The following is a 20,727-nucleotide window of genomic DNA, read 5'->3' as shown; positions in this document are numbered from 1 at the left end:
GCACTGCCCGCTCGTCTCCCCCGCAGGGCCCCCCAGGCCGTGCGGCCATCCCCCCCCATTTTCACGAGGCTGCGGCTTGCTCAGATTGTCTATTTGCTATGCTGAATGCAGCCCAAATTACTTTTTACGATTTGTGATGCCTTACCGATTGGATCTCGAGCCTGTATTTCAAGTTTCCTAACATTGCCTTATACTGTTTCTCTCTTCCTGGGGCTGTGAGTGCTTCTTGCTGTTCTCCGCTCGTCCACCTCCTAGCGATGCCTCTGTGCCCCCCACGGGGAGTCAGGGTCATAGCAACATGGTGAGGCTGGCCGAACTCAACGAGGCCCTCCTTGGAGGCCTCTCACAAGGCTTGTCTTGGAGCCAATCTCACCTTCTCCGGTTTGCTCAGCTAGGGGTGCAAGCCTGAGGGCCTCCCCAGGGCTGCTGGGGCCAGTCCTGAACCCAGATCCACGTCTACCTTCCAGGCCAGAGCCAGGGTGAGGTGGGGAGCAACCCCGCCCCGCCCCAGCGAAGCCCCTGGTCAGCTTCCCAGGGCAGCGGGGAGGCCGGCTCTCACCCACTAGTGCGCTTAGCACCTTCCCAGCACCCACCTGTGTCCCCGCCACTGCAGAGGCTCAACCCAAGACGCTCCCAATCCCTCCCCCAGTGGCCGTACTCCCTGAGTATTTCTAAGTTCAGAGGGCTTTTCTACTTCAGTCAGTGGGATGCTCCCACACCAAAGGGGTGTCCTGACTCAGTGTTGCAACCTGGGCAGGGTGGCGTCTTGATCCACACCCCGCTCCCCGTTACCCCAGCACGATGGCCCTGGTGAATGGCGCTCTTGGCCAGGTCGCAGTTGCTCCGTGACACTGTTTTTGTCAGGGTACGGGTCGTCTTCGGCCCCCTGCTAGGAAGACCTTCCTGGTTTGTAAAAACTGAGATTGACCCTGGTGGCCAGGTGGCGTCGTGGCCACCAGTCCCGCCTCCCCTGGCCCTGCGTGGGCTAGTGCTCGGCCCGGGGGTCGATGCCTACTCGGGCAGAAGAGGAAAACAGGATCTACCAATTGGTATTGGCGCAACGATTTCTGAAAAATTTTTTGCTTTATGGGGGAGATAGTTATGAATCTCATTTTATGCTGTATTTTATATCTTAGTTCTGTTTGAAAACATTTTGATTTTTGGAGACACATCAAAATAAATAGTGGCATTTGTTGTATGCAGTGTGATCCTCTGGTGTCGTCCAGCCAGGTGGGGACTGGCCAGGGCTCTCCTCGGGTGCCCCCTCCGGGGTCCCTGCTGCTTCCTGGGGGTGGGGGTGAGACCCTGACATCCGCGGGTCAGACCCCCCGGCCCGGCCTTCTGGGGCAGCAAACGAGGAGTGGATGGACACCCCACCGGTTGGGAGGACGCGGCGGGCACCTCGAAGAGGAACATGGCGCGGACGCCGGGAGGCTTCTCGAGAGGCTCTCAGGATGGGTTTTCTCCAGCAACTTTCCATTAACCTGACTGTTTGAAAGAGCTGAAGCTCTTAGGTTTGCGGTGATGACTCTTGGACTTCTTTTTCAACGAGCCGGACTGCTTCTGTGGGACAAACAGAGAATTCTGATCAGTGGAGGCGTTCTGATCTGACACAGGGGTGCTGTAAGCCCGGCCCCCCCAATCCCAGCCCGCAGAGAGGAAGAGGCTTTAGTGGAAACTCTTGGGCAGCAAACCAGGAAGCAGCCCCCCGCCCCCATTAGAGCAGCCTCGGCGCTTATCTTATGTATCCTTAGCTTGAGATTTTGGTTGTAAGAAAGGGTTTTTTTTTGAAGAAGCTGAAACCATGGCTAGAAGAAGCCGCTGCCATGCGGGCAGCCCTGGGGGTGGCACCCCACCTTCCTGCGCTTGAGGACCCGCTCCCGGCCCACGCCCACGGCCTCGCTGTCTCCAGGGCCCATCTCTCTGCGGCGTCTTGGCTTCTCATCCTCGTCCCCTGTCAGAAAGTCATCGGTGCTGTCCCCGTGCTCGGTCCCTCCCAGGTCCTTTTTGGTGAACAGCTCGGCTGGAAGGAGTACAGGTTTGGGCTGTTTTCGGTCGAGTCCACCACCTGTGCCGGGAGTCAGCCGGGCCCAGGACCAGAGGACACACAGCGGGAGGGAGCTGCTCACAGCTGACGGAAACGGAGCGGACGGTCGCGACCCGAATCCAGAGAATGGGGAGGGAGAGGGGGCGCATCCCAGCTTACGTGGGTACAGGTCTGTCATGCTGTCGTCACTGTCACTTGGGGCGGCGCCGTCATCGCTGGACGCGGGTTCCCAGAAGGCTCCTCTGGGGCGGGGTGGCCCGCCACTGTCCTGCTGGTGTCCCCTCCTCCCACTCCTGTGCCGGCGGCAGGCGGGCACGAACTCCACGCGCTGCTTCTGACACTCCTCGTCTGGGAGACAGACGTGCACGCTGCCCGGTTCCCGCCTCGTCTCCCCACAGCCCTCCAGGATAAGAGCTGAGCTCTGCCAGGGCCCCCAGGACCCTCCCCCCGCAGGTAAAATCGGCAGAGGAAGGCGAGCGCCATCAGCTGGGTTCCTACCGGGAGAGCAGGGGGGCGCGTGGGGATGTGGGCCCGGGGCAGGAGGGTGGCGAAGGCCTCCCTCTTCTCCCCGACTAGGACGCGCCTGGAGCATCTGTTCTCTGGCTCCAGCCGACCACGGCTGGGAGGGTGCTGAGCAGGCACAGGAAACCAGGCCAGCCTGTCCCCCGAGACTGAAGTCCCTTCAGGCACAGCGGCCAGGACCCCCGCTGGATGGCGGGGCTCAGTGGAAGTTGGTGCCCGGCCCTTGCCGACCCTTGGCTCAGAGCAGAGGGCGGGGACGAGGCCTCCACGGAGAAGCCTCGCTGGAGCCACACCGTCCCCTCCTGCACCGAGGACTCGGGGCAGCCGGCTGTTGGAGCTCGCCCTCCACCGGCTCTCACCGTCCCCCAACTCCGGCCATCGTCACTCACGGGGTGAACAAGCCCTGCTGGGCCCCGGCTCTCGTCACCGCCCAGCTGCGGGGCCCCATCCTCGGCTTCCCCTCTGCCGGCCCCTCCACGGCCGCACAGCAGCCCCGTCACCAGCAGAGCGGAGCCCACGCGTCACGCGCTCTGCTGCCAGAGCGGCCCCGGCGCGTCCCCGGCCCGTCTCAGCGCCTCGGCCCGGCGTCGGAACCGCTCCCTACTCGTGGGGAAACGCAGCCCCTTCCCGCCCTCGCCGAGCAGCTGAGCGCGGCTGCGGGCAAGCAAGGTGCCCAGGAGCCCCGTGTCCTGCCTCCCCAGGCCCCTCAGCGCCGCGCTCGCAGCTTCATCTCTTCACTGGGAAGCAAGGCCTTCGGGCTCGTCGTCCTCACCTTCCTTCCTGTCATCAGGCCCGCCACTCGGGCCTGGCTCTGTCCCCGCCTCGCCACCTCCGCTGCCTCCGTCAGATCTCAGGTCACTCTTCCGTCCTCACCTGCCCTTTGGGGCCGTCTGACGAGGCTACCGCTTCGTCCCTGAGACTCCTCTCTGCCTCAGACACGACCGCACGGGGCTCCTCCGAGCTCAGGCCCGGCCCTGTCACCCGGCTCCACGGGATGCAGACGCCGTGTCTGTCGCTGATCTGCATCATCTGAGGGCTGGTCCGTGTGCGCAACCGCCACCCTCCCTGATCCACCTCCACTTGTAACGTTCGAAGGAACCTGTGCTCTTCCCCAGAAGGCCGTTCTTCAGACTCCACTCTCCCACCCTCGTGACGTCATCGGCCCCCAGTCGTCACACCAGGACCTTGGGAAGCACAGCCGGCTTCCCCCTCTCCCTCACCGCCCCCGTCCACTGATTCTATCCACATCCTTCCATCTGCCCTGCCAGCACCTGGTGACCCCAGCCACCGGCATCTTCACCTGCGTGACTGCACAGCAACCGGGTGGCCCCTCCCCTCCCCTCCCCCCCTCCCCCCCCCCCCCCCGGCAGCAACATGTGATCCCGAGACACAAACACATCAGGCCAGTCCCTGCTTTAACCCTTCCAGGGCGTCCCCACTCCACGGCTGCCGAGACCCTCTGTGGTCTCGTCCCCACCCGCCTTTCTAACCCCACCGTGCCTGGTGGCACAATGGCCGTCCTCCAGACACCCCCCCAGCCAAGCGGAGCACTCTCCCCGCCTCCCCCCGCAGTCCCTCAAGTCTCAGTCTAAAGAGAAACCCTCGAGAACCTCCTGCTGCCTCGCTTGGCACTGTCTTCTTCACAGCACTTAACCTGCACCACTTCGGAGCCTGCCTCTGGCTCTACACCGTCTCTACCGTCGTCCCTCTCCTCACTTTGCTGGGACCCGACCCACTGCATCCACCAAGTACCACCAAAGGATGCCCGGGCTGCTGCTTCTGCGTTCTAGGGGCGCTGGTCCTGGGGGAGGGCAGGCAAGCACCCAGACACCCGTGTCCCGCCTCGGCTACTTACATTTCTGCAGCGCCCTCTGGTACCGCCGGCCCTGGGTGTGCCTCAGCACGTGCTCCGGGGACTTGTTGATGTGCCGCAGGGTGAGTTTGCAGAACAGCTGGTGCCTAAGGGGACAGTTCACAAGCAAAGATCCAGACCCATGGTTCTCCACCCTGGCCTCCCTCAGACAGACTGACAGGGGAGGTCTACCACGTGGCTTGGGCATCAGGATTCTTAAAAGCTCCCAAGCAACTGCAGTCCGCAGCCGGGTTGGAGAAGCACTCATCCAGGTGGACTGTGGCCTCTCACCGTCTACCTGGAAAACAGGCCTCACCAGCCTCGCCGGACTCTCTGCTCCAGCACGAGAGGCACGTCGGCGAAAGCCTGGCAAAGTGCTGGACAGTGGGAGCGTCTGCCATCCCCCTCTTCGTTTTGACTACTATTGTCAACCGTGCGCTCTCAGCTAAATCAAAGCTCTCCTTTAAACTAAAGATAGGGAAACGACCGCGTTCAGAACCTCAGGTGACAAAGCACAAGCGCTCCAATCCTCTTGAAGCAGACAGGCCCAGGTGACAGACCTCACGTTTACAAAAAAGCAAACATGCACGGGGGACGGGCCTCACTTGAGATCCCAGGTGACACAGCTCCAGGACGCCCACCTGGATCTCAGGTCTCCTATCTCACGGGAGGGTGGGCGCTGCAGAACAGGCCGCGTCTTTGAGGAGCGCTCACCCAACGGGGAGGGGTAGGGGCTTTGGAGTCTACCCAGCTCCAGCCAGACTCAGCACTAGGAACTGTCCCACCCTAGGCCTCCCCAGCAGAGCCGGGCCCACCCCGGCCCGGCCCGGCCCGGCCACGTACGGGTTCTTGGTGCTGGGCACGATGTGCGGCTCGAACTCGGCGTAGTCGAAGGCCGGGGAGGCGCGGACCAGCCGCCGGTACTTCTTGCCGCGGGTGTAGACCTGGAGCTCCGGCAGGCGGCAGGGCAGCTCGTGGCCCGTCAGAGCGCACCTCACCTGCGGGCGGGAAGGCGGGGCGGTCAGGGGGTCCGGGCGGTCGGGGGTCCCGGGGCCCGTCGGGGGGTGGGGTCCTGTGCCCCCCGCCCACCTTGCGGGCGCCGGGCTCCAGCCGCAGGCTCGGATGCTCCCGCAGGAAGGCGAGTACGTCGGCCGGCGGCTCGCTCATGGCTCGGCGCGCGCGGAGCTGAAGGCCGAACGTCGCTCGAACCACGTGGGCCGGGGGCGGGGCCGGGAGGCGCCCCGGAAGCAGACGCCTCTAGATCCCGGAAGCGCGCGCCCGGGCGGGGCGATGGCGGCGGCGCAGAGGCTGGGGCTGCGAGCGGCGGGGCTGGGGTCGCTGCTGCGGGCGGCGGGCGCGGGGTCGGTGAGCGGAGCGGGGCGGCCGGGCTGGGGGCGCGTGCCCGGACTGGACGAGCTCAGCCGGCCCCTCGCGTCTCCGCAGGCCCCGGCCCGCGCCGTCCGGAGGAGCGTCCTTGGGGTCATCTCGCGCCCAGGTGAGGACTCGTCCAGGGGTACCTTCGGCACCTGGGAAAGCCGCCCCATCCGTCCGTGCCTCCGCTTTGCCGGGGCGCGTGGCGTCTCGATAAGCCCTGGAACTGCCGCCCGAGCCTCTGAGTCGGGCCCTGGGTGCGCGCGGGCTCTGGCGGGCGCTGTGGTCCGCGCTGCCGCCCGACACGCTCGGCCCGAGACGGGCCATAACCGCCCCACGGCTCCTCGGGCTGATGCGGGGCCAACCCAGGACGGAAACTGTGTGGGCTCCTAAAGGAAAACCTAGCTAATCACCACCGTTTGCATGTTGCCTCCAAGGCACAGCAAAGGGTATTTGTAGAGTGCTGTGCACGGTGTAAAGGCACGTTGCAAGCCAGCTCCAGGCCTGCTTTTTTACCATCTTCAAGACCCGTAATGCTTTCCGTTGATGGGACTCACCCTCTGAGAGCTTAAATGTACTTCGTGTGTTCGTTTTGCCAGCTTTAAGTTTATGAACGATGAAAAAGAACAGCTGTTCTGAGAGTTCTGTAAACCACTCTCCTGAGTGTATCACGTTCTGTTTGCAGAGCACAGTAGCCCGTCCCCTTGCACCTTCATGACGGGATACATCTCAGCATATTCTTGCACAAAAGGCGTGAGGTGGTTCCATGAATTACCCAGGGTCATGGTTGGTGGCAGAGCCAGGACTAAGCCCTGGATCTCATTCAGTGGGTGAATGTCCACTGAGTGGGTGTCACGCGCTGGGCACTGGGTTAGGAGCTGGGCTGGACGCAGGTGCTGCTGGTGGGCTCCGGCCTGCACGTGGTGGCCTGGGCCGTCTTCCTGTATCACGTTCTCTCCGGTAGTCATGGCAGCTTCAAGGAATTGGCTGCTCCAGTTCTTTGTTCCAGGGCTTCCGGCCCCATGCCCGTGTTGTGACATCTACTAGGGTTGGTCTGGAGGCCCAGCAGGTGTGGCAGCTCTTCAGCCGAAGCAACTGCCACAAAAACGGAAGACGACTCCTTCCTCCAGTGGTTTCTGCTTCTCATACCTGTGACTGCCTTTGGCCTGGGGACATGGCAGGTAAAGCCTGACTTTTCGCGCTCCTGGCTCTGAGCCCTCGACTCTGCTGCCACCTGCTCGGGCTTATGCCCTGTGTCCATAGGTCCAGCGCCGGAAGTGGAAGCTACAGCTGATCGCAGAACTAGAGTCTAGAGTTATGGCCGAGCCCATCCCGCTGCCCACAGAGTGAGTGTGTGCGGCCGCCCACCCGGGGCTGGGCTCAGTTGAGGTCAGCAGTGGGGCCTGGCTGCTGCTTGCCTTCCTGACCCTGATGGGAGCCCTCAAAATCAGTGGTCCTGCTAGGCTTCCTGTTGGCACCCGACTGCCCTTGTGAAGCTGCCTGACATATGTACATAGAAAGATCTTTGAACCTGGGTTTCGTGCGTTTTCCAGGCCCAGTGTAGCTGAGGGATCCCCCCGCCCAGTGCTGATGGCCTTCTGCAGCAGTAATTCTTAGCTGGAGGGGAGGGCATGCGCATGTCAAGTCTGGACATGAGAATGGTACTGTGAGAAAATGCGCAGGCATTCTACTGCCTTCTCTCCTCATTTAAAAGCACTGTCCTAAGAATTCCCTGGTGGTCCAGTGGTTAGAACCCCACGCTTCCACCGCACGGGGCCCCGGTTCCATCCCTGGTCAGGGAACTAAGATCCCACAAGCTGTGTGGCACAGCCAAAAAAAAGGCACTGTCCTAAGAGTGCCAGCTAAAATCACAAAGCTTTCCAGACAAAGGAGCAAACAAGTGGGTCACATTCGGCTTGCAGATGATGGTTTTGGCCCACGTATTTTATCATGTTCACACAGGAGGCCACAGCTTTAAGCTTTTCTTGGAAACGTGGACTGTTGGGCAGCACAGATCCACGTTCCCATGTGGCATCAAAGGGATCAGCTTCCCCCTTTGGAGGGCGCATCACGCAGACCCCACCGTGGCGGTGTGTCCCCTTCTACATTGCTTCTCAGGCCACAGTGGGCTTCGTGGTTTGCAGACCCTTGAGAGGGTTTGTCTTCCTGCCAAACCGTGCTTGGTCTCCGCTCCTCCCCTCTCTTGTAGCCCGATGGAACTGAAGAACCTGGAGTACCGGCCAGTGAAGGTCAGGGGGCACTTTGACCACTCTAAAGAGCTGTACATGATGCCGCGGACCATGGTGGACCCGGCCCGGGAGGCCCGGGAGGCCGGCCGGCTCTCGTCGGCGGCTGAGAGCGGTGCCTACGTGGTCACTCCCTTCCACTGCACTGCCCTGGGGTGAGTGGGACGCGGGGGAACTGACCGGCCTGGCAGATGCGGCCCTTCCCATCTCCTTCCTTCTCGGCCCCCAGCCCTGGGGAATCCAAGAAACCCAGATAAGCTCGACTCCTTGGGAGTTTGAAATGTGTAATTCTGACATTAAGCCAATTTACTTATTACTGAACAATGCCTGCCTGTTGAGCTCTGAAGGAAGGAGAGGTGAATGCAACAGGCCTCTTTGGAGAAACCGTCGATGAGTGGCCCACACGTTTAGCGCTTAGGGTGCAGCCCGAGGGGCCGGCAGAGGAACTCAAGAGAAAGGAACCCCCAGCGCTGCAGGGAGGGAGTCGACTTGAGGAAGGCTTCCCGGGGGCTCTCTGGGTCAAATAGTGAGTGAGGAGATGGGCAGGGGAAGGAGATGACATGTACACGATGGGGGCTCTGCAAGACCGGTAAGCAGAGCAGCTTCCCAATGGTAACATACAAATGAAACCCCAGGTCCCTTGTCCCCAGCCCCCAGCTTTCTGGTTTTAGGTCTGGGATGGGCCCCGATGCTGCTGCTGGGGGACTCCCCTGGTTTGGATGGGAGATTGGGGGCAGACACGTAAGGCAGTAGTTGGAGGCGGCGGGGCGGTGTTGGTCACTGGCCTCATGTGCAGCAGGTGAAGCACAAAGCAAGAGGAGGCTGCTGCTGCTGGTGACAGTGGCGGTGGCCCGGAGGCTGCGAACCTACAGCACTCACAGGGTCGGAGGCACCACCCCCCCAACCCCAGCTAGCTCTACTAACTCTTAAACCCTTACCCGTGCTGTCGTCCAGGAGGGAGGTGCCAGAATGACCATTAGTGACCACCTTTATTCAAAAACCGTCCCCTACCTGAAACAGCGTGCTCTTGACTACTCTAGAGTCACCATCCTGGTAAATAGAGGGTTTGTGCCCAGGAAGAAAGTGAATCCAGATACACGGCGCAAAGGCCAGGTAAGGGGCGTGAACCCGTCCCCCTGTAGGAGCCAATCCAGGCTCCATGCAGGGCCCCACAGAGCATCTCACACCTTCCCGGGCAGGTTGAGGGAGAAGTGGACCTAGTCGGGATGGTGAGGTTGTCGGAGACCAGGAAGCCCTTTGTTCCCGAGAATAATCCCGAGAGGAACCACTGGTATTACCGGGACCTGGAGGCCATGGCCAGGCTCACAGGCGCAGAGCCCATCTTCATAGATGCCGACTTCGGTACGTTGTGACCAGCCCGCCCCCGAAGGCCCTGTTCTACCTTCCTCTTGACCCTGGACACCTCCCCGTCCCTTCCGTCCCAGCGCATTGGTGGAGCTGGAGTGCGCTTGACATGCGCTAAGAGGAGGGCAACGTGAGGGGGTGGGCTGATTGGCCACTAGGTGCTCAGCAGCTGGTAGTACAGGCCACGGTGAGGACACAGCCCGCTGTCCCTGCAGAGAGCACAGTTCCTGGAGGACCCATTGGAGGGCAGACCAGAGTCACCCTGAGGAATGAGCACATGCAGTACATCATCACCTGGTGAGCCTGGGCTCCGGCCACGCCTTCTCGCCCCTCCCTCCCTTCAGCCCCCACAGCGCTCACTTTCTTTCAACCCAAGGTATGGACTCTGCGCGGCCACCTCGTACCTGTGGTTTAAGAAATTCCTAAGCCGGACTCCTGGTGTGTGACAAGGTTGGCGGATGTAGCCCTGTCCCTGTACAGGTGAAGCCACTTCAAGAGATGCGTCTTTAGGCTGATAACGTGTTATTGGTATAAATAAACCTCTGCACCGCATGTATAGCGCCTTCCTTCTACCCAAATGAACTAGTCAATCTAAGATCGGGGCTTGGTTCAGAGTATTCAAGGTATTCAGGTACTGCTTGGCCTTTTCAAAACTGGACCAACACTCAAGTGCTGCCCTATGAGGGGTAAGGACGCAGGGTTTACTTGCCACTGTCCCAAACTTTTAGCCCAAAATGCCCAACACTGGCTGAAGAAGAGGATTTTTTTATTATTATTTTTATGTACAGAAAAATCAATAGTGTACACTTAGCCCAGTTTGGTGGCCAGTTCTTTGGCCTTTGCCTTTTCCAGCTTGGCGATGCGAGCCACTGATTTGGGACCCAGGATGTTGCCTCCCCAGTGACGGCGGATCTGTAACAAGAAGACAGGCGGTCAGCTTGGCGGGTCATTTCACACACTTCTATTGGGTTGTTCCAAGTTGACGGGAAAATACAACTGCTCAGAAAGAGCTGAGCGCCAGGCAGTTTCTGACTAAAGACGCAGCTTATCAGAAGACAGTGTTCTGTGCCAGTGTGCTACCTACCTCATCATATCTGTCGTTGTAATTGGTCCTGATGGCTTCCACCAGCTTAGCCAGAGCACCTTTGTCTTCCCTAACAAGGCAGAGAGAAAAATGTGGGTCACTGGCCTCTCAGTTACCCTTCCAGAAAGCAGCAGCAACTTCCTTTTTAGCTCCAACACAAACCTTCTGCCTCAGATGACAACATGACAACATGGTTTATTCAGGTGAAGAAATTCATAACCATCATCGGCAAAGGTTCAGAAAAGTTTTTTTTTTTTTTTTTTTTTTTTTTTTTTTTTGCGGTACGCGGGCCTCTCACTGTTGTGGCCTCTCCCATTGTGGAGCACAGGCTCTAGACGCACAGGCTCAGCGGCCATGACTCATGGGCCCAGCTGCTCCACGGCATGTGGGATTCCTCCCGGACTGGGGCACGAACCCGCGTCCCCTGCGTTGGCAGGCGGACTCTCAAACCCTGCGCCACCAGGGAAGCCCGAAAAAAGTATTCTTTTAAGGTTGGTCTTTAAGGTCCCGAGAAATTAAGCAAACTTGGGGGTGGGGAAGGTTGTCCCCTAGTGATTCTTGGGAATTCTGGGCTACACTGCACACTTACGAGTTGACTTGTGTGAAGGCCACCGTGGTGCAGGTCTTCCTGTGGACCAGACGCCCCAGCCTGGCCTTGCCCTTGATGATGCAGTAGGGAACCCCCATCTTACGGCACAGGGCGGGCAGGAAAACCACCAGCTGGAAGACAGCATTAGCTCTAGAGAGTATCTCAAGCAAAAGCAGTAACTTAAAAGCTAACGTGGTGGCAACTGCTCAGGGTTAAAAAGCTCCTGCACTTGTACTTCAAGGTTTAATTCAGTGAGAGTGTCACATCATTGCAATAGCCACGAGGTGGATCCCGTGTCAGGATTTCCTTGGACGGAAAGCTGACAGTCCTCACCACCCTGCCACGGCCTCTGCCAGGCCGAGTATTTAGCTTTGAGCTATCTTCCTGGTACAAACAAGGACCCAACCAACCGAAGTCCAGCAGTCAGTGCTTGAGAACAAGTCACACATACCTCAATGGGATCCACGTCATGTGCGATTACCACCAGCTGAGCCTTCTTGTTCTCCACCAAGGTGGTGACAGTATTAACCCCTAGAACATACAATCAGTCTGCGTGGCAGAGGGGTGGGGCTGCTGGGCACAAAAGCCCTTGTACCGGGGGCCCCGCTACGACTCAGGGTTAAAAAGCTCGGACTTCACGCTTCAGTGATTCCAGGTGAAGAACTTCACGCGTCATGGCCAAGAGCCTGCCCCAGCACTGACCCTCTTCGAGGAGGGGCCCACTCACCTGCTCGCAGGACAGGCGGCCTCTTGGTGGGGACATCCCCCTTGCCCGCAGCTTTCTTCTCAGCTCGGGCCAGCAACCTCTGCTTCTTCTCTTGCTTTGTCTCTGGCCTGTACTTGTGGGCCAGCTTAAGCAGCTGAGTAGCTGAAAAAAGACCGCCAGTTCAGGTCCACAGTTCAAAAGATGACGTCACTTAACCCTGACAAATGCTAGGTCACTGTCCCGAATACAACTGCAGTTCAAGAGACCTCAGATCATACACGTCATCTCTTCAGTGTATCACGTTCTGGAAACTAGACAAGGAATCCTAAGTTTTAATAAACTAACGTACTGAAAACACCCACTGCCCCGTTACAGGCCTCGGCACTACCAGTGTCCAAGTAAAGGGGGCAACCATGCCCAAGAAATCCCTTCCCCGTGTTGCTTTTCTGCCACAGCACCTCACCTGTTTGGCGGTCCAGGGCCTGGGTGAACTGGTTAATTGCGGGAGGCACTTTCAGCCGCTTATAGAGGATGGCCCTTTGCCGCTGCAGGCGGATGTAGCGGGGCCACTTGACGAAGCGAGTGAGGTCCCTTTTGGGCTGGATGTCCTGTCCTGAGAAGTAAAGGGCAACACTGTGAGGCTCAAACGCCTCGTCCAGTTCGTGTTTAGGGCCACTCAGAAGGGCGGAGGTGCATCAGCGATCTCGGTGCTTTAAAATGGCATCCCCACCTCTCAGGCAGCAAACGTTCTTTTGCATCACCTGCACACAAACACCTAGGATCACAGGGGACACTAGCGACACCCCTCCTCACTCAACAAGCAGCCAAGGCGTGTGTCAGTACCGCAGTCCCATCGCCTCTGCTCTGGCAGAGCGAGTTTCCTGACGGCCAAGCTGAATCCCAAAGGCCGGTATCTGGGCTCCACACGGCCACACGCTCAGACAGCGCGGCCACGAAGGATGCGCAGTCACTGCCCCCGCTCACAGGGAGAGATTAAGAACCGAGCCGGGTCACAGCTAGAAAGCGGCAGAAACGCGAGAATCCCAATCCAAGCAGCCTCGACTCCAAACTCACTGAACTCTAACAAGGCCAAGACACAGCCTTCTGTTCAATCAACTGCTTTTCCTCGTTGGGAGACACCATTTAAGCAGCCGTTTCCAACCCTTCCCGTCTCTCACTCACCAATGCCAAAATTCTTGGGCCTTTTCTCGAACAAGGGGTTGACCACCTTCTTGGCCTCCTGCTTCTTCACCACAGCAGGGGCCGGCGCCACCTTCTTGCCCTTGGCCTTCTTTCCCTTCGGCTGGGCAAAAAAAAAAAACACCCAGTTCAACCGCCGCCTCCCCAACAGTCTCTCTGAAGAGAGGTGGGTCCCGAGCCGGCCCCAAGCATCCCCGTGAGCAAATCGGGCCCCAGCCGCGGGCGCCGCGAGCCCGGCGACCGCTCCCCGCTCGTGCATCAGCGATCTTGGTGGTTAGGGACGTCCTCACCATCACTCAGATAGCAAATATTCTTTCACATCATCTGCACGAGCCTCGACAGCCCCGCGGCCCCTTTCGGAGTCCGGCGGGCTCCAAACAGCAGAGGCAGACACACTGAGGAGCCCCCGGGGCGCTGCAGCGCCTCGGCCCCGTCAGCCTCGAGCCCCGCATGGCGGCGCTGCGCTCCCCAGATCCTCCTCCTCCCCCGGCCCGGCTGCCGAAGAGTCTATGCGGCCCCAGTGCCTCTAGGCGAGGCCCCGCGGGGCTCCTCTCGCGCTCGGCGGTGGAGGGATCCCTGCGCGGTCACGCCTCGAGAAGGATGGCAGCGGATAGAGCCCGGATCCGAAAGCCAGCATCGCGGGGACCAAAGACACTCACCATCTTGAACGGTTGGCCGAGAAAGAAAGGAAAGGGAATTGTGGGTAATATGTATGCGACCTCAGAGATCGCGAGAACTGAAGCCTGCGCGGGATTTCGGATTTAAAGCGACAGAACTTTCTCCCGCCCGGCGAGCTGTGCCTAGAGCTGGACGACGGGTCTGAGCTGCTGGAAAGGGGTGCGGAGAGGCGCCGGGGAGCCGGGACTTCTCCGGAGGGGCGCGCGCTCGTCCCCAGCCCGCCCTGGCCAGGTACCCTCCGGTCCCCGGCTCTGCGAACCAGGTGTGGGCGTTGGGGCGGCGTGGCGGCGGTGGCGGCGATCTTCTCGTGCGATTTACTCCAAAGTGGCTTAAAAACCGCGAGTTCGGTCGGGGGACCACCTGGACCGGAGCACGCGCAGCCCGGAGGCACCTGGCGCGGGGCGGGAGGGTGGTGCCAGCAGAGACACCGGAGCGCAGGAGCCCAGAGGTCTCGTGGGGCGGCCCCCGGGGGTCCCGGCGTGGAGACGAGGGCGGCGGATTGGGGGTGAAGGCCAAGTGCGTTTGGAGCAGGTAGGGGTAGGATCCGAGCGGCTCCTCGGGTGAGGAGTAGGGCAGAAGTGCTGGCGGGGAAGCGGCTGGCCAGGGCAGGTGGGGGACGTGCGTGGGCCGGGCCTCTGAGAAGGCTGCGCCGGAGCCCATCAGGGTGTCGTCGGGGTTCCGGGGAAGGGGCGCGGGCCGGAGGAGACGCCGCAGTGCACTGTGTGCGGATGCTTGGACGAGTGTGTTTGGCAGAAAGGCAATCCCCGGGGAGCTGCGGGTCCTGCCGAGGCGGCGGCCTGGAGGGTGGGAGGCTGGGGTTCGCTCGCTCACACCAGACTCTGGGTCCCAGGTGCCCCCTGCCGTGCCTGACGCCCCGCCATGGCCCAGCAGAGAGCCCTGCCGCAAAGTAAGGAGACGCTGTTGCAGTCTTACAACAAGCGGCTCAAGGATGACGTCAAGTCCATCATGGACAACTTCACCGAGATCATCAAGACCGCCAAGGTGGGTGGGGGCCGCCGGTCTGCTGCCCCTTCTGAGACCAAGGGAAGTAGCAGGGTCTAGAGATTGTGGACAGTGGTGCGCGGAGCCAGGGTGTCCGCTTTCAACAGCACCCACTCAACATGGCTGCTCCGGGCCAGGTGATGGCGATACACCAGTGAACACTTGTCCCCGTGGGGAAAACATCTGGGAGAGCTACAAGGGGATTGACAATAACAAACAGGTCAACAGGTAAATAAACTGGCCAATTACAGGTCCTGGTGAGGCAGTTGTAGGGGACTCCAGTCACATTGCCAGGATCCAATGTCCAGCATCACTTACTAGCAGCAAGGGCTTGGATGGGGTCTTGACTTCTCAATGCCTCAGTTTCCCCTGCATCGTAGGGTCCTTGTGATGACTGGAGGAGTTTATCTGTGTGAAGCGGTTGCCGTGGGCACTACCGCGTACCGCGAGCGCACGCGGTCAGAGAGAGAAGCTGGGGAAGGCCTCCCAGGTGGGTAGAGTGGTCAGTGTCTGGTTCCGGTCAGGCAAGCCCACTGACCGGATTGGGGCAGGATCTCTGCATGACCGCTGCAGACCTGTAAGGCTTGTTTGAGCATTGAGAGTGACGATGAAAGCTAGAGTTTATTTAGTGCTCACCACGTGTCAGGCCGAGCCGAGAGGGCCCTTTGTGTCCCGTCCCATTTAATCTTCACAAGAACTCTACGGGGCAGGTACCATTGTTCTCCTCTCCCTCTTCAGAGGGGGAAACTGAGGCTCAGAAGGCTTACCAACCTGCCCAAAGTCATTCTGCTAATAACTGGCAGGGCTGGGATTTGATCCCGGGAAGTCTGGCTCCTAACCGCTTAGGGTGCCCTGACCCCTGCCCGGACCCTGGCCTGATGGGTGGGTTGGGACAGTTAGCAGCCTAACAGGCTACAGGCGGGGCAGGACTCCTGGCTCTGCCATTTACTGCCTGAGACACCTTGAGTGTGCTCAGGTCTGTCCCGGCCTCAGGTTTACCCACCTGTAAACCAGGGATGGCGGTCCAGGCTTCTGTGAGTTTCCTAAGATGACGGTCAAGTGCTTAATACAGTGCCTGGCACCCAGGAAGTACTCGGTAAATGGTCACTTAAAAAAATACATTGTCGTTTTATTGATCCATTTAGCAGGTCAGTGAGCGCCTGAGCTAGGGATTCAGCCTGTGCTGAACAGGACTCCATTCCCCAAAAAAGACAGCATCAACACCTCCCCGCACCTGGCACAGCGGCTGGTGTACTTAGGTACCCACTGGTCCTGGTGAAGGTGCCTGTCATCTCCTTAGAATAGAGCTAGAGGGGATGACGGTGCACACGGCCTGAGGTCTGGTTGGCAGTGCCCGGTGCGCAGAGGGCATGATAGGCCACCGGGTGTGGTGAGTGCGGTCATGCCGCCACTGCCAGGTGCCTGAGGGCCGGGGCGCCTGCCCATTCTAGGCTTTCTTGTTTGCCCTCCAGATTGAGGACGAGACGCAGGTGTCAAGGGCCACTCAGGGCGAGCAGGATAATTACGAGATGCACGTGCGAGCCGCCAACATCGTGAGTCACCAGGTGGAGGGGACAGCCCGGGCTCCAGGAACCTTGTGGTCCCCACTGGGGTTCCCTGGGTGGGGGGCAAACCACTTCTCAGGAGACTCCGCTCGAGAGGAGGGCTGTCCACGGCAGCCGCATAAGGGGCTGGCAGGTAGCCGGCCACGGCCATCCTGTGGAGTGCTGGGCGGTGGTTAGAAAGAGGTCACCCCTTCCTCGCTGAAGATTCTTTATAAGTGCGGGAAGCAAATGGCCAGATGAAACGGGACGTGCATTTTGATCCCTTTCGATGTCACAGAACGAGCAGGGCAACCAAGGATTTCCATAGGTCTGTGCCCCCGGATGAAAAGGCGCAGGACGAGGTCCTAAAGGAATCCCCCCCCAGCTGGCAGATGTGCTGCTCCCCAGGAAGGCAGGGCAGGAGGTTGAATGGGATGGTAGTTTGATCTGGGGTCCGAGGTTTTGAGAAGCAGAACGTGTGCTTGAATAACACGTGAGATTGGCGATCAAAGCAGCAGGAGCAGAAGGCAGAGGCCAGGGGCGTGTGGGGCCTGGGGGGTGGACGGCACCTGCCTTGGTGCCAGGGACCCTGCCCCCCCCGCCCCCCCGTAGCTTACGCTCTAGTTCCCTCACTTCTCACAGTGACCCTATGTTCGTGCCGTGGCCCCAGTTTGCAGGTGAGGCAGCTGAGGCCACTGCTTACCCAGCATCAGGCACGCGGAGGCAGGCTGTCCCTCACTGTGCTGCCCCGTCCCCATCATCGCAGGTCCGAGCCGGCGAGTCCCTGATGAAGCTGGTGTCCGACCTCAAGCAGTTCCTCATCCTCAACGACTTCCCGTCGGTGAATGAGGCCATCGACCAGCGCAACCAGCAGCTGCGAGCTCTGCAGGAGGAGTGTGACCGGAAGCTCACCACCCTGCGGGACGAGGTCTCCATAGACCTCTACGAGCTGGAGGAGGAGTGTTACTCGTCCAGGTACAAATAGGGCTGGACCCCGCGCGGAGCGGACCTGTGGACCTGGGCCCGGCCAGCAGGGGTGGCCCAGCCCCACCTGGCAGCCCGAAGGTCCTGTTTTTCCAAATCCTTCCTGGTCTTGGCAACAGAGCCCTTTGCCCGGGTTTCAGAGGAGACCTCATGGTCAGAGCGTTTGATCTACAGACAACCTACGCCGTCTACCGGGGCCTGGGCATCAGGATGAAAATCACAGAACCTCAAGGGTTGGGAGGACCAAGCCAGCATTTCTGTCTGGGGGCTTGTCTGTCCCTCTTAGCTGTCTAAGCAATACCTAAACATTCCAGCCAAGGTGGGGCTAGCTCTCTTGGCCACCCATGGCTCATGTCCAGGACTCCAGTGCTTGCCCAGGGATGCAGTTCCATATGGGTGTCACTGAATACCCACCGTGTGTGTCAGGGGTGGGGGCTTCTGGGAAGGAGGAGAAAACCCAAGCAGAGGATGGCCTTGAAAGCCAGGCCTGGGAACTTGGACCACTGAGCCCCCATTCAGCTCAGCCTTGTTCACAGACCACAGCCCTCCTACATGCCAGGCCCATGCTGAGCCCCAGGGATACAGCAGGAGCAAGACCTGTCACCCCAGCCCTCCTGTGGCCACTTAGAATCCTGAGACCTGAGGCGGTTTGAGCTGGAGGGGCCCTGAGAAATCAGAGTCCAGGTGTAATTTACGTTTGGGGGAACTGAGGCTGGAGAGACCCCACATCTCCGTCCCCATTAGCTTGGAAAGATCGAGACTCGGTCCAGCAGACATGGAGTCCACACCCCCTCTCGCCCTTGCCTGACAAATGTGTCCTTCCTGTCATGGATTTTCAGTGCTCCTTTCTGTCCCGTGGCGGCCATGCTGGGGCCACAGACGCCCAGAGCCAGTGGTCTGCGGCTTGGTTTCACTGCGCTGGACTCAGTGCCACCCCTCATGGTCCCCGCCCATCTTGGCCTTTGTGGGAAGGGACGGAGTGTCACTGCCCAGAGGGAGTGGTCTAGCCTCTTCCAGAGGGTCCTGGGGCCTTCTCTAGTCCCTGATACCCACGGCCCAGCAGACATGCGGCGGGTGCCTCCTACATACCAGGCCTTCAGAGAGGGGTCCCAAGAGAGGGGTCCCTGGGGGGTTTCAGACCCTGCTGGGGACCTTGCTCACAGCCCTGCTTGTCCCCTGTGTCCCTGTGTTTGTCCCCCTGCTGCCCCCAAGGGCCAGGCCCCTGGACTGAGCAGCTGCAGGCCAGCAATGCAGCCCTGCCTCTTGAGGCTGAGGGCCAGAGGGGCAGGGCTGCAGGGGAACCCAGGCTCCTCGCGTCCTGGCTCTGGGCCCGGCAGTCTCTGGTTCACCCAGAGGGGTTTCTGGTCCGGCCTGGGGTCCCTTCCCGCTGTTCCCGGTGCCTCAAGAGGCTGAGTTCCTCTCTCGTCTGTAAATGCCTGTAAGTGGCTGGGGCTCGGCTGAGGCTGGGCCCGCGGGCTGTCAGCCCCTCCCTGCTCGGCCCCCAACCCGGGCCACCAGCGCTCAGCCCGTTCCCCGTCCTCCCTGTGCGCCCCGGCTGCCTGCACCCCCATCTCCACGCTCGCTCCCCTGCTTTCTGCTCACGATTTGCTCTTTCTCGGCCTCTTGCCCTCCACTCTCCTTGAGACTCCGCTCCGTGTCCAGGATGGTTTCTGAGACTGAACGCTGAGGGCAGGAGCAAGGGCGGGAGCGAGAGGCGGGGCAGGATTCGGGAGAAAGCCAGCGAGACAGGTGTGGGGGCGGGACACGCTCTAGTCGCCCCCTTGACAACCTTCACGGGCCGTGCCCTTCACCTGCGTCCTCGCCCTGAGAGGCCGGCCCTGCTGCCCCCATATTAGAGACGGGAGACTGAGTCCAAGGGGCCGGGGGCCTGTCTGAGGTCACACACAGCACCAGGGCCTCTGCTCCTAACTGCCGCCCCATTCAGGCTCAGTCCCAGCCAGGGCCAGACCCAGAAGGACGACAGGCTCTCTGCCCTCAGGGGCCTTGCAAAGTGTCGGGACCGAGGAGGCCATAGCGAGCTCTGGACGCTGGTTGCTGCAGCTGGTGGGAGCGTGTGGCTAGGCTGGCAGCTCCCTGCGGGAGGAAGGCAGCTGGAGCCAGGACAGGAGGTGGCGGCGGGGACTAGGGATGCCACTTGGCAGGAGGGACACCGGTTGGTCAGTGGAAGGGACCAGCCGAGGTCACAGCCTGCTGGTGGCTGGTCCCAGAAGGCTCCCTTTCGGATTCTCCGGAGGACCCGGAAGCAGGGGCAGCTGCCCGCGCCTCGCCCTCAGCCAGGCCGCTTGACAGAGGGGCCAGCACCGAGGAGAGGAGGGGAAGGCAGGCCTGGGGTGTGGTCTGTGTTTCCTTAACTCTGCTTCTGTCTCGCTTTCCCTCCCTGGCTTCCCTCACTTCCTGCTCCTGTCTCTCCCTGGGTTTCTGGTGGTGGAAAAGCTCAAGTCTTTGCGAAGCTAATGATCTGCCTCTGTGTGAAGCTTACTGGAGGCTGGACCTCGACACAGACTCCGCTGACGGCCTCTCAGTCCCTCTGCCGGCGTCCCCGGAGCCCAGTGCTGGCCCCCTGCAGGCTGCAGCCCCTGCCCACTCCCACACCAGTGGCCCCGGCCCCACGGAGCACGCCTGAGCCTCCCAGGGCTCCTCTCCCCAGGCCCCTAGACCTTAGGAATGAAATCCAGTGCTCCCCTCTGGGCCCACCACAGCCTCAACTCCCTTCAGCCTTGGGGCCCACTTGGGGAGCCGCCGTGGCCTCTTTGGAACCGCGTCAGCCCAGGGACAGCCCACCTAGGAGTGTTGGGGGAAAGCAGTACCCCCAGCCATGCCGGGGTGGCCCATCCTTTCTCTTGTCGTCACCTCTTATTTGCTACCTTCCTGGCTGGCTGGCTGGCAGGAAGTTTCCAGGATAGCTTGTCCCGTTGAGGACCTAACGGCGGGGCAGGGAGGATGCCCAGCCTTGGGAGACCTGACCTGAGTGTGGTGTTTACAGTGGGGGATGCAAGTGCTCAGAGTGGCCAGTACTAGCCAAGGCCGGGCCCCCATGCAGACCTCTGCCCGCTACCTTGCCCTGCGCTAGCTGACTGCCCCTGCAGGGCTGTGGGGAAAGGGGGCTGCCCACTCTTGCAGAAGTCAGGTAGGGTCCTTCCTAATTCCGCTGCTGCACACATTTTGGTTATTTTTGTAGTGAGACTGTTGAATAAAACCAGCTCCACCCTTTTGCTTTGGTTGGTTCCTTTTCTTGCTCAGCCCCGATCAGTTTTGGACCACCCTCGGTCTCCGTGGCCGTCGGCAAACAGCCCCTGGGCTCTGCCTGGACAACACTGGGCTCCAGGTCAGCCTTCTCCCCACGGGGGCTCTGGGCAAGCAGGGGCTTTGTCAGCTTGGAGTCATGGCTGCATTTCCATTGCCTAGAAAGAGCTGTCTAGGACTTAGAAGGGCCCTAATGTTTGGTGAATGCGTGAAAAGCTGCCATTATTGCATATCACGTGGCCTAGGCGGCGTGCCTCTGGTTGCACCCCGAGT

General features: G+C 60.4%; 4 protein-coding genes across 4 annotated transcripts; 2 read left to right on the top strand and 2 right to left on the bottom strand.

Moving 5' to 3' along the window:
• Positions 1 to 1,347: 1,347 nt before the first annotated feature.
• On the bottom strand, positions 1,348 to 5,588 carry SURF2 (surfeit 2; the record flags this gene model as incomplete). The annotated part of the gene is made up of 6 exons (XM_079706768.1): positions 1,348 to 1,563; positions 1,857 to 2,023; positions 2,207 to 2,395; positions 4,425 to 4,528; positions 5,265 to 5,419; positions 5,511 to 5,588. The coding sequence occupies 6 exons, from the start codon at positions 5,586 to 5,588 to the stop codon at positions 1,480 to 1,482; spliced, it is 777 nt and encodes a 258-aa protein (XP_079562894.1). The 3' UTR covers positions 1,348 to 1,479.
• Positions 5,589 to 5,711: 123 nt separating this feature from the next.
• On the top strand, positions 5,712 to 9,955 carry SURF1 (SURF1 cytochrome c oxidase assembly factor; the record flags this gene model as incomplete). Its single annotated transcript, XM_079706233.1, has 8 exons — positions 5,712 to 5,916; positions 6,840 to 6,973; positions 7,056 to 7,138; positions 8,002 to 8,193; positions 9,079 to 9,151; positions 9,238 to 9,400; positions 9,619 to 9,700; positions 9,780 to 9,955. 8 exons carry the CDS (start codon positions 5,712 to 5,714, stop codon positions 9,847 to 9,849), a joined length of 1,002 nt encoding a protein of 333 aa, XP_079562359.1. The 3' UTR covers positions 9,850 to 9,955.
• Positions 9,956 to 10,152: 197 nt separating this feature from the next.
• RPL7A (ribosomal protein L7a) lies at positions 10,153 to 13,650 on the bottom strand. The gene is made up of 8 exons (XM_079705943.1): positions 13,642 to 13,650; positions 12,965 to 13,085; positions 12,246 to 12,395; positions 11,804 to 11,944; positions 11,528 to 11,607; positions 11,077 to 11,207; positions 10,488 to 10,557; positions 10,153 to 10,315 (listed from the first exon to the last, which is right to left on the bottom strand). Exons 1-8 carry the CDS (start codon positions 13,642 to 13,644, stop codon positions 10,211 to 10,213), a joined length of 801 nt encoding a protein of 266 aa, XP_079562069.1. The 5' UTR covers positions 13,645 to 13,650; the 3' UTR covers positions 10,153 to 10,210.
• A 146-nt stretch (positions 13,651 to 13,796) lies between these two features.
• On the top strand, positions 13,797 to 20,421 carry MED22 (mediator complex subunit 22). The gene is given in 7 exon segments (XM_079707001.1): positions 13,797 to 13,891; positions 14,511 to 14,662; positions 15,026 to 15,103; positions 15,105 to 15,152; positions 16,135 to 16,215; positions 16,973 to 17,181; positions 19,645 to 20,421. Coding segments are annotated over 6 exon segments (729 nt in total). The 5' UTR covers positions 13,797 to 13,891; positions 14,511 to 14,539; the 3' UTR covers positions 19,835 to 20,421.
• The last annotated feature ends 306 nt before the right edge of the window (positions 20,422 to 20,727 follow it).

The sequence above is a fragment of the Hyperoodon ampullatus genome (assembly GCF_949752795.1).
Source record: "Hyperoodon ampullatus genome assembly, chromosome: 6".
Taxonomy (NCBI): Eukaryota; Metazoa; Chordata; class Mammalia; order Artiodactyla; family Ziphiidae; genus Hyperoodon; species Hyperoodon ampullatus.
This window is presented reverse-complemented; position numbering and strand designations above follow the sequence as displayed.